At 54.5% G+C, this 11,513-nt stretch overlaps 1 protein-coding gene across 1 annotated transcript; it reads left to right on the top strand.

The window, feature by feature from the left end:
* Positions 1-2,088: 2,088 nt before the first annotated feature.
* DAP3 (death associated protein 3) lies at positions 2,089-11,504 on the top strand. Its single transcript, XM_034071196.1, has 13 exons — positions 2,089-2,171; positions 3,334-3,379; positions 6,374-6,493; positions 8,170-8,271; positions 8,533-8,641; positions 8,899-8,991; positions 9,352-9,482; positions 9,617-9,697; positions 9,988-10,146; positions 10,493-10,552; positions 10,854-10,943; positions 11,015-11,132; positions 11,374-11,504. The coding sequence occupies exons 2-13, from the start codon at positions 3,338-3,340 to the stop codon at positions 11,457-11,459; spliced, it is 1,191 nt and encodes a 396-aa protein (XP_033927087.1). The 5' UTR covers positions 2,089-2,171; positions 3,334-3,337; the 3' UTR covers positions 11,460-11,504.
* The last annotated feature ends 9 nt before the right edge of the window (positions 11,505-11,513 follow it).

Genomic DNA, 11,513 nt, shown 5'->3' on the forward strand with positions numbered 1-11,513 from the left:
GCAGAAGCTGTTCCCTGGGAGGGTGCTGAGGCACAGGGTGCACAGAGAAGCTGTGGCTGCCCCATCCCTGGCTCTGTTCAAGCCCAGGTTGGACACAGGGATTGGAGCAATTTCCTCCAAGGTTTTGCTTTCACAGGCTCTGAATTCGTTTTCCTTCTCCTTTGGCTCTCAGGTGCTCTCTGCCTTGCTTGTACTATGGGGAACAGTCAGCTCTCAGGCTGTTGGCTTTCCCTTTGGGAAGCTGGGAGATGAAACATCCCCAGTGGCAACCGTCCTGCTCTCACCAGCACCAAGTTAGCTGAATGAAACCCAACAACCCATCTGACAGTACCTGCTTCAAACCAACTGTAACTCAGTAGCTGTATGTGCTCCTTCCACTCTTCCCTTGTGCCAACAGCATTGCAGTTTCCATCCCTAAGCCCATCCCTTGCATCAAGGGTGTAAACTGCTTTTTGTATCCTCGAGGACAGCTGAAGCTTCCAAAAAGGACCAAACCAACCTGCTGCTTTTGGGAACTCATGGCTCACGTTTATTATCACTCAACATTATGTCCTTTCTAGATGCTGTTGACTGCACCAATCAAATGTGACTGAAGTTTTGGCTGTCAAACGGAACCAAGATTTGTCTTTACACCCAGACATAGACCTCCTCAAAAGAATAAACCCAAAGTCTTATTACCCAGCTTAGAAAAGCTACTGAAGCTTTCATTTTTCAAGTGCAAATGCTGCTTAAGAACTCGAGTGTGCAGACAGATGATGATTTTAGAGCCCATCTCTACCCATATGTTCAACCAGCTGCTAGAGCTTCCCCATTCACACTGAGGCAGAAGCACCAGGGATGGGCTGGAGGTCCTCAAGGATGCCCATGTGAGACCCAACCTTCGGGATCCACAACCCCCCTGTGCTCTTTGGCACGCATTGCTTTGCAGGTGCAATCCGTATCAGGGCATGGAGAACAGGCAAAACAACCCCCACAACATGCAAACGAGGGGTCTGACCATGGAGATGCAGTGGATGTCAATGTCGGGTCCCATCCCTGCTCCCCACATGCCTCCTAACCAGCGGTAAGAACCCACTACCTGGAGTGTGGCTCCTGACAACACACAACTTCCAGCAGGAGCGAATGTGTGTCCCGAGGCCATGCGATGGGAACCCACATCCCGAGCCCGTTCCAGTTCTCTGCTCCGTAATTACCAGCGTGAGGGAACCACAAACCAGGGGTGAACCCAGCAGCAGGGAGCCAGGAGGCTACCGAACGCTAACCGGAGGCCGGCAGCACCTGGGCTCCGAGCGAGGCGGCTCAGGCTCCACCATCTCACCCCAAATCACCGCTTGATTCAACCGACAGAGGCTAAACCAGCCCTAAAGCGAGATTCCAGCAGCACCACGGAGGGGAGGGGGGGGGAGCACCGGTCCCCGAGCACCGGCCCCCCCGGCTCCGTGCACAGCCGGTACCGGCCACAGACCCCACGGTTGGGGCTCCGGACCAGCCCCGCTCCCGGTCCGCAACCGGCGCCCCCCGGTGCGGCTGTCAGGTGACCTCCCCCCCCGGCTGTCAGGCAGCGGCACCCCCGGGCCTCCCGCAGGCCCCGGGGATCCCCGCCCCCTCCCGGCGCGGGCCCGGCTGTCAGGGATCCCCCGCCCCGCCTCCCGCAGCGGCCCCGCCGGGTCCCCCCGCACGGCCCCACACCCCCCGGTCAGCACCGGGGATCCCCCCCCCCCGACAACGGAACCGTGCACCGGGCGCTGCGGGGCGGCCCCCGCCGCCGGGCTCCCCTCCCCCCCGGGCTCCGGGCCTGAGGCGCTCCCGGTCCCCGCCCGACGCCCCGCTCGCTCCTCACCGTGTCAGCGCCGGCACGAGCGGGGCCGAGCCCGGGCTGCTCCCCGCCGCATCGCTCCCGGCCGCCCGCACCGACGGGGCCAGGGCGGGACCCGCACGGACCGGGGCCGCCGCTTCGGCCCTGCTCCGAGCCGAGGCAGCGAAACCAAAATGGCGGCGGCTCCTGCTCCACCGCGAGCGAGCGCCCCGCCCGCCCCGCGCGTGGCCACGCCCCCCGCCCCGGCAAGGCCACACCCCCCCGCCCCAAGCCACGCCCCCGTCGGGCGCTGGGCGGGGCTTGGCCCTGCTCGGCTCCCGTAGCGGCCCTCGCGTGTGGCGGAGCGCGGCCTACGGTGAGTGCCGGGCCGGGGGTGCATCCGGTGCCCCCGCAGGAGAGCGGAACCGGAACCGGAACCGGAACCGGAACCGGGGGGGGGGGGGGGGGAGGGGCTGCCGTGGTCCTGGGGCTTGGGTCCGGCTTCCGGAGCTGATGTGAGACCCACCAGGGCCGTGCTCGGGGCTCTCTGCATCGGTTCTGTGCAGCTGCTGTGGTGCCGATGGCAGCGGTGCCCTGAGGTAACAGCCTCGGCTGTGCTGGAGCAGACCCGTCCCCTTCCTCACCGTTAAACTGCTGTGGAACCAAGGGGCTGTGCTCCCACCAGAGCAGAGCTTCCCCTTCCCCTCCTGGACGAGCATGGCAAGGGAAGGGGCTGGGAGAAGCCTCCCTGGGCCGATGGCTTCACTGGTCCTTGAAACAGCAAACGTGGGGCTTGTTTTCCAGCTGTGGAGCTGTGGGAGGATGGGATGGAACTGCTGCAAGAGGAGAAGCACCCTCCGTGTGCTGCAGTTAAGCACCCATCCCACTATGAGCCATTGCTCCTAAGGGAAGGATCTGCCTTTGAATGCATGGGGGTAGCTTCCTGCAACCGGGAATTCCTAAAGCATCTTTCTTAGGTATTGGCATTATCTCCTCCAGGAAAAGGCCATGAACGCCCGCGGGGATGACAGATTTAACCATTGAGTGACCTTTGTGCCTTTCTTTCTTGCATCACAGTTGCTCAAGTGGTTTGGACTGGGGTTTGGGTTGGAATCTGTTACTGGACCTGAATCCGAAGCATCTTCAGCCTCTGCATTAGTCCAGTGTCTTCAGAGTCACCACTGTGTAGCTGTTGCTTTTCCATCTCTTTAACAGCTGCACTCAAACTAATGCCTTTCCCCAGGAAAAGAATTGGCCTCCTACTAGAGAAATGAAGTATCTTGACCTCTAAAGTGAGGTTTGGCTTCGGTGTTTTATTTTGGGCTTTTTAATGTATCTCTGGAAAAAGGCAAGGCAAGAAAGGAACAGGTTTTTATCAGGCAGATGATGCTGGTTACCAGTAGCCACTGCCCTGCTGCAGGTTCTGACCGCTTGTCCATAGGATCTGTGTGCCAAGACTTGAAGCTCTCTTCTCTCCCAGTGTAAGATCCATGAATGGTAATAAATCCCCCTTAAAAAAGTCTACTTTTTCTCTGCAGAAAGATGCTGAGGAGTTTGCAAGGACTTCTCTCCCATCCCCTAAAGGTAAGGACGTCTCTCCCATCCCCTAAAGGTAAGGACTTCTCTCCCATCCCCTAAAGGTAAGCCCTGCACTGCTGCGCTGCTGCTGCCTGGGTTTCAGCTCTCCTGTGGACTGGAATGACCATTTACACCTGGCAGAAGGGAGGTGCTGCTTACCTCGGTCCCCTGAAGCCTCCCACGAGTGGAAACTCCCACTGTAGGCAAAGGGAAGAGGGGGGTGTTAGTCCTTCTGCAGTCCCCTCTGTTGGCTGGAGAGAGGACACGGAGCAAGGCAGCAGCGCTGGCTTATGGTGTTTGGTGGGAGGTGAAAGTTTGGCCTTCTGCAATGTCCAGAATGCTGGAATTCCACATCTGAGCCACGAGTGTGGCTCAGAAAACAGAGCTCTGCACTGCTGGGAAGTACAAAGGGAGAAGCCCTTTCCACAGAACAGATCCCTCAGCCTTGCACAAAGGCTGTTGCTGGTGGGAAGATAATTTAGCATCAGGTGGGTGTAAGTAATATCAGCTCTGCCACAGCAATGCAGCAGCACTGTGTTAGCAGAAAAGCTTCCTTACCCTATAAACAGCACAGTGAGTTTAATGGTGCAGGTCTGGAATGACTTCACAGTGGGAGAGAATCTCAGTTGGTTTGTTTGCTCTTGTCTTTTCAATGCTTTTTCGCTAGCACAGCCTGAGATGCAGCCATTAAAGAGGATGCTGTATAACTGCTTCTTTGCAGAGCTGAGGCTCTGGCTGTACAGTACTGGTGATGGCAGCTTGATGAGATAAACAGCCTCTTCTAGGGACTAAGAAATGTGGAAACATGTAGGAACAGCTCCACCTTATGGCACATGACTTTGGGATTAATCTCCATGTACCACGTGATGGTTTGCTGCCATTTCAGGGATCCGAGTTACACTATGTCCTTTGGCAGATGCAAACTTCCCATCAACCCCACTCTACCCTACAAGGAAAACAGCATTAAAAGGTGACGTGAAAACCTGAGAACCTTCCTGACACGTTAGGATTTACTACACAGTTCTACACTGAGCCAGAAAGGTGTATGGATGTGTCTGTGGCACTCTGCGTGAAGCCAAGGGGACCAGTGATAAGCCACTGCCTTTTGTTCAGGAGGAGGGATCAAGTGGCACGTTGCTGCTGTAAAGCAGGAGTAGATAATGCATTGGCAGAGTGAGTAACCAGCTCACTATGAATAGCGTTGGATTCACTACCATAGAAGCTTGTGTTGGTTTTGTAGCACTTCAGAGAGTCAGGAAAGGATTTCATGGCCTCAGGTGCTTAGAAATTGCTTCTGCAGCCCAGCACAAGCTGCATTCCACAAAGGGAAAGTTCCAAAGCACTCAAGGCTACCCAGTGATTCTGGGGAAGACTGATCACATTAAGGTTCAAAGAAGGGATGCTCTAAACCAGGATCCTTCCAGGAGAAGGACGAAGGAAGATGGGATATATTGTGTTGATACAAAAATAGAAGTTCCTCGTACTTGGCTGCAAGAACAGAGGGCTGGACTCCAAGACCAAGTCCTTCTGTAGGCACACAGAAACTCAACACACAGAGCAAGAAGTGAATCCTTGCTTGATTTTCATGCACTGCTCCACAGGTCAGGATTTGCATGGGACTCCTAAGAAAGGATGTCCCAGAGCAGTGAGCTTGCCTTGAAGTGAGCAGAGCCTGCAGCCTCAAGATGTTCACCTGAGACTGAGGGAATGTGGGATGTTCAAAGGAAATGAGAGGGATCATGGTGACAGGTGCGGAATAACTTGGGGCTGAGCTTTTCTAGGTGAGCAGGAGACAAGAGTTGCATGCTCTGGGTATCCGTGTATTGCATTATCCTGGTGCCTTGCTCTAGCCTGTACATGAAGACACTTCTGTGGCTTTGAACTGAACACAGCCAGGCAGGACCATCCTAAACTGATGGTTTGCATTGAGGAAGAGACCACTGTGGGAACAAGACAAAACTGAATGTCTAGTGATGTTCTGTATTTCCCCTGCAGTTAGCTAGGTAGCTAGTGCTGAGTCCAAACCAGTTGAATTCCCTCCCTAAAAGGAGAGGGAGTGCGGAAATGCTGATGCAGGAGCCCATTGTGTGTTTGGGATGTGGGGTAATCCAACATTACACTTTCTTCTTGTGGCTTTCCAATGCCACAATGAGGAAAAGGGGGATGACAGCAGAATTGCATCATGCCACGGAGAGCTGAACCAGCTGCTCCTGTCTCTAAACTTTACCTTATGGCTCCTCTCATCTCTGCAGACAGACAAAATAGGAAACTACTCACTCTGTTTACAGCTGGAGCCTGCAACTGTTCCAGTCAGTAATGGCAAGGGTGACTTTTGCTTTGGTCCCAGCCTCGGCCTGGAGGAGTCACTGCTTCAGTCCCTGACAAATGCTTCTCTTTTCTTCCACCACAACATCATAAAATGCTTGTCCTCCCCCTCACTTTCTTGCCTGGTTTGGCCCTTTCAGCAGTCTCTCTATGGAAAAAAGAACTCATTGGCTTTGCTGTCCCTTTCTCAGCCATGGCTGTGTTCTAATGAAAGAGTCTGGATGCAGAGACACAGGAAAATCAGTATAGGGTCATTACAAATAGCAAATCGTGGCCATCTCGACCACTGACATGCTTCCGGGTTACCAGACAGCTGGAATGTTCAAGGTACTGTTCATCAGGATAGGCAGAAACATTGGGAGAATATCCCAGCAGTAAGACCTTGCTGGCTGTACTTGTGCTCTTAAGCAGTCTTGAAGAGGGGATGGAGAACTCTGCCAGGAACAGGGCTTGGCTCTCTAGGTAACTTACATGGTAGGCAGCTGAAGTGAATGGCAGGGGTGTAGAGGCAGCCTCTGGGTGGGATGTGGCTCTGCACTGTGATGGATTTACATCCCAACGATGAGGTTTTGTCCTCACTGCAGAGAACTGTTACGTAGTGCATGTTACAAACCGAAGCACCACCTGCTTCCTTCGGCTGCTGAGAGGTTTGTGCTCTCTTTGCCTTTTCCTCAGCTGGACCACGGCTGTGCCCTCCATGTGGCAGCCAAGAACTGCTTAAGTGCTGCTGTCAGCCAGGATGTCCAGACCCCAGCACCACCGAGAGCAGTTTTCTACACCAGTGAGAACAACCCGGTGAGTAACTGCCACAAGCATCACTGCCAGACAGCAAGTGCCTGGGCTGTGCTGCAGCCAGGGGTGCTCACTGGGCTTGGGTGCTTCTAGTGAAGACAAGGGACTGCATGGGTTTAATACCAGGCATCTGGAGCATCCCTGGCCCGAAGCAAACAGGCCCTGGCTGTGCACTGCACCGCCTGGGCTTAAACACCACAGGGCTGGTCCTCTGCCTGAAAGCTCCTGGGAACAAGTATTGATTCCTTCTCTGCAGTTGCACAGAGGAGATAGGCTGTGAATTGTAGAGGCTCAGATGTGGCTTACTTGTCATCAGGCACCATTAATTTCAACTCCAGGGTTATTCTTCCCTAACCTCCCCAGGTTGGCTATGAAGGGGGGTAAAAAGCACACCGCAGATGACCTCAGCGCAGCACAGCTCTCCAGCATCATCATTCCAGCCTCACACTCTCTGTCTCAAGCACAAAATGAAGTGGAATAAATGAATGGAATAAGCCTTTGAGGTGCTTTGCTGCTGCCTCTGTAATTGGAGTCTTTCAATACTGATTCCTCTGGGGTCTCTATGGAAACAGCAGCATGCAGATGATCTCACTCACGTGATGCCAGTGTCTCTATAGATTGCACAGAAGAGTCCAGATGGCAAGGATTGTCCCCACTGTCCTGTGCCTACCATTTAGGTTGCCAGGCAACTGGCTTTGGCATCCTGGTTTCAGGTGCCTGATGTTTGGCGACAGCCACCATTGCTTATTCATTTCTCAGGTCAGTGTTCCTTGGACTTGCTGTGTCACACATCACATACTGCAGCAGAGGGGCTCTGCTGCTCCCTGCTTGTGTGGAAAGCCCCACTAAAAATGGGTCAAAATGACCAAATAAAGACTAAGACTTAGCTTTTATACACCTTCCCATTAGCAAAAGTGCCTAAACGTGAGGATAAAGATACTGACCCACTTTACAGAGGTAGGAGCTGAAGAGTGAAGGAATTTGCCAAGGTTATGCAGCAAGTCAGTGATGAAACAGAAGGAAAATGGTCTCTGGAGTACTGCTCTTCTGCTCAAGTCCATGGGTAACACTGCCATGCAGAAGCACAAGAGCTGTTAGTCTGTGTCCAACACGTGCAGGAAAGCTCCAGGGAATCCAGCCCAGAGTTTGAAATACAGGAAGAGGACTGAAGTCTCCAGTGATAGGTCTCCTTCCAGCCTATGGCCAAGTAACATCTCACAGCACAGGAGCTATTGCCCAGCAGGTTCTTAACGTTTTCTTCCTGTTGCTGAGATTTACTGACCCGTGAACACCACATTGGCCACTTAAACACCTTAGGGAGCAGTTGCTGAAGGGACCAAATGGTTTCTCACTATAAATAGTCTGGCAAAGCTGCGTTTACCTCAGCTCCTGCAGCTGTACCAAGGTGAACATAGAGTCCAGGACACAGTGACCTGTCCTAGGAGTACCTGTCCTCAGGAAGGCATGGAATGGAGGTGCCATTAGCATGGGCTCTTCAGAGCAGAGGAGGCAGACAATAAGAGAACAGGCGTGCTGCATGCTGAAAATCCCATCTGAGGAAAGGAATGTAGTGAGAATCCTGGCCTTGAGAACTGCTGGGTCCCTGTGTGGTTCTCCTCAATCCAGAAAAGAGACCTGGGGCTCTCCCAAGTGTTCCAGTTTGCATTTTACCTTCCCAGGCCAACCACGGAGAGCAGCACGAGGGGCGTCACTACAGCATTCCACTGGAGGAGGTCAGAGCTGTGTTCCCACATGGGCTGCCCTATCGCTTCCAGCAGCAGGTACTTGTCTTGGAGCAGGTCTGGGGGGAGTGGACTGGGAGGTGGGAAGAATCAGATCCATTGGGTAGTTGGGATGCTTTCCTGTTGGGATAAGAGAGTGATGTGCTGCAAGAACGCAGTTACTCCTACTGGTCCTTACTGTTATATTCTGGCAGCAGTGGACATTCAGGCCCTGCACAGTCCCAGAGACAGGGTCACGCCAGGAAGAGCTGCAGGGAGCCAGCACTTGGCTTCTTGTTCACATTCTCTTCCTTTTCTCAGATTAAGACCTTCAACGAAGCCTTCGTGATGGTGCGGAAACCAGCTCTGGAACTCTTCAGCTACCTGAAGAGCTCCAACTTTGCACACCCAGCTGTCAGATACGTGATCTGTATCTTTTACTGCTTGCTTGAGAGTAGAATGCAAGTTAAATAGGAGCAGGTGAGTTTACCCACATCACCAGCTGTGATGCACTGGCATGGGGCATACAGAAAGAAGGAACTCCTGAGGCTAAGTTGTCCTGCTGAACAGAAGCAGGATGGAATGCCATCCTTGCTTTGATGGCCCTTGAACATCCCTATACCGGACCCAGTCTGGGATACACTGAAGGGCTTTTTCAGAGCCTTTCCTTGACAGTCCATTCTGGAGATGGTGAGAGGGGAACAGGGAAAACCATGACCCTGTGCCACGTGATTCACTACTGCGCAAGGCAAGGCTGGCTGGTGCTGCACATCCCCGATGGTAAGAACACCGATGCTGTTGTGTTACTACATCAACTACACGTGGGATGTGGGAGATGCTGCTGCAAGAGGAGGGTGGAGAAGGCTTCTAAAGCACAACCCCCACCAAATAAAGTAGAACAGAATGAGTTACTTTCACATGCTCTCAGGCGCTTATCATCAGTCTTTGTGCACTGGTAGTGAGTATGACAAGACGACATACTGTGTGTGGGTCTGTGTAACCTGCTCTCAAGGGAGAGTCTTCTCTGTTAAGGATGATGGGATTTTCTTACCAGTGTAGCAGAATAAGAGCTACAAACACCCCCTAACTCACAGCATTCTTTTGACTAAAAGAAAAGCAACTGTTTGACTTTGCTTTCAGCTCATCTCTGGGTGAAGAACTGCAGGCAGCTGCTGCAGTCTTCCTACAAGAAAGAACGTCTTGATCAGCCTCTGCAAGCATCCTCCTGGCTCAAGAACTTCAAAACCTCCAACGAGCGCTTCCTAAATGAGGTCTGTAGAGCCTGTCAGCTTGTCTTGGTTGGCAGCTAAGAACTTCCCACTGGACTGTCTCTTGCCACCTGGCCTTGCCAAAGCTGCCTTTGCACTACAGAGTTCCCAGTCTAACTGTAGCTCCTTTACTGCAGATAAAAACACAGAGAAGATACGTGTGGGACCAACGAGAAAGCACAGAGCAGGGCAGGCCGCTGGGTGAAGTGGTGGAGCAGGTAGGGAGTGAGAGCTGCTAACAACTGCTTCTGCCTTTGCCTCACCTGCTTTGGAAGATCCCATCAGTGTGTGTGTGTGACCACACTGCGTATGCCTTGAACGCTGCCAGGGATGGAGCAGTCACCACTGCTTTGATGCTCAGTCCCTTAGACCAGATAGCTCCTTTGAAAGCAATGAGTGGACTGGCTTCTGTTTCCTTTTCCTTCCCCCTTAGAGAGTGCCCAGAGCCACCAGAGCTCTGTGTTACCACGAAACCCAAGCTGAGTTTTGAGCCTTCTCCTCCTGGCAGGGTTTAGCTCGTGTGAGAAGCGCCAGCGATGCTGTTGGGGTCGTGCTGAAGGAGCTGAGGCAGCAAAGTCACCTGGGCTCCTTCAGGCTGCTCGTGGCCGTGGACGGCGTCAACGCGCTCTGGGGACGGACGACGTTAAAGAAGAAAGACAAAAGCCCTGTAAGAAGTGCTCTGTTCTGGTGCTGTTCCTGCATTCCCATTGCAGGGGGTTTGGCCTCATATTCCCTGGTCCATTGGGCTTTGCTGGCATGGAGGGACCTGCACAGTCTGGTGCCTGAGCGTCCTTACTGCAGACAGCTCCTCACTAAAAGTGCAGAAACACCTTGTTACAGCAGGGGAGGGCTGGGCACTTCCCTGGGTACCATCACTGAGTGCTAAGTGAAAGCAAGTCAGAAAGTGCTCCTAAAGGCTGCAGCTCATCCTTCCAGTGTGATGTGAAGCAGGGGAGGGGAACTGAGGTCTCCAACTCCAGTCAAAAGCAAGTGACCCAGACACTCCTCACCAGGTCTCTGCAGAGGAGCTGACGCTCGTGTACAACCTGAGGAAGATGATGAGGAATGACTGGGTGAGTTCCAGTCTCTACCTTTGGGGGTGTTCTCTTCAGCAAGTAAAGGTACACGCCAAGAACGTGGGACTGTGGTAATCCCAGCCTGGTTTGGGTTGAAGGGACCTTAAAACTCCTCTGGCTGCCTGCCTAAGAGCTCCTCTCCATCTCCCCTTGGGCAGGTTCAAGCCATTCCCCTTGGCCTGTCCTGCATCCCTTGCCCAAAGCTCCAGTTCCCTGTAACCCCTTAAAGTCTGTGAGCCCACAGCTCTCTCACAGACCCCCTGCTCACAGCTCAGAGGGTTTCTGATCTGCCTTTCAGACCGGAGGTGCCATCGTGACCACCCTCAGCCAGACCGGCTCCCTCTTCAAACCCAGCTCAGCCTATCTGCCGCAGGAGCTGCTGGGCAAGGTGAGTCCCGGCCCCTCCAACGGGCTCTGCCCCTCCGAGGGTCCACCTCCAACCCCCCCTTTGCCTCCCAGGAGGGCTTCGATGCCCTGGACCCCTTCGTGCCCATCCCCGTCCCCAACTACAGCCCCCGGGAGTTCGAGAGCTGCTACCGGTACTACCTGGACCGCAAGTGGCTGCAGCACGTGAACGGTGAGCGCCGCCCCATGCCCCGCCCACCGGTGGGTCCAGGCCCCGCCCACCGGTGAGCGCCGCCCCATGCCCCGCCCACCGGTGGGTCCAGGCTCCGCCCACCGGTGGGTCCAGGCCCCGCCCACCGGTGGGCACAGGCCCCGCCCACCGGCCGGCGCAGGCCCCGCCCACCGGTGGGTCCAGGCCCCGGCCGGCGCAGGCGCGCTGGGGCCGCGCTCACCGCTCCCCTCGTGTGTTGCAGCGCGTACGGAGGCCGGGAAGGAGGAGCTGCGGTTCCTGAGCGGCTCCAACCCGCGGCAGCTCGAGCGCCTGGCGGCGCCGCTCTGACGTAATAAAGGCGACGGAACGGGGCCCAACCCTCCGGTGTCCGCAGCCTCCGGT

Source organism: Melopsittacus undulatus, chromosome 20 (genome assembly GCF_012275295.1).
Source record: "Melopsittacus undulatus isolate bMelUnd1 chromosome 20, bMelUnd1.mat.Z, whole genome shotgun sequence".
NCBI lineage: Eukaryota > Metazoa > Chordata > Aves > Psittaciformes > Psittaculidae > Melopsittacus > Melopsittacus undulatus.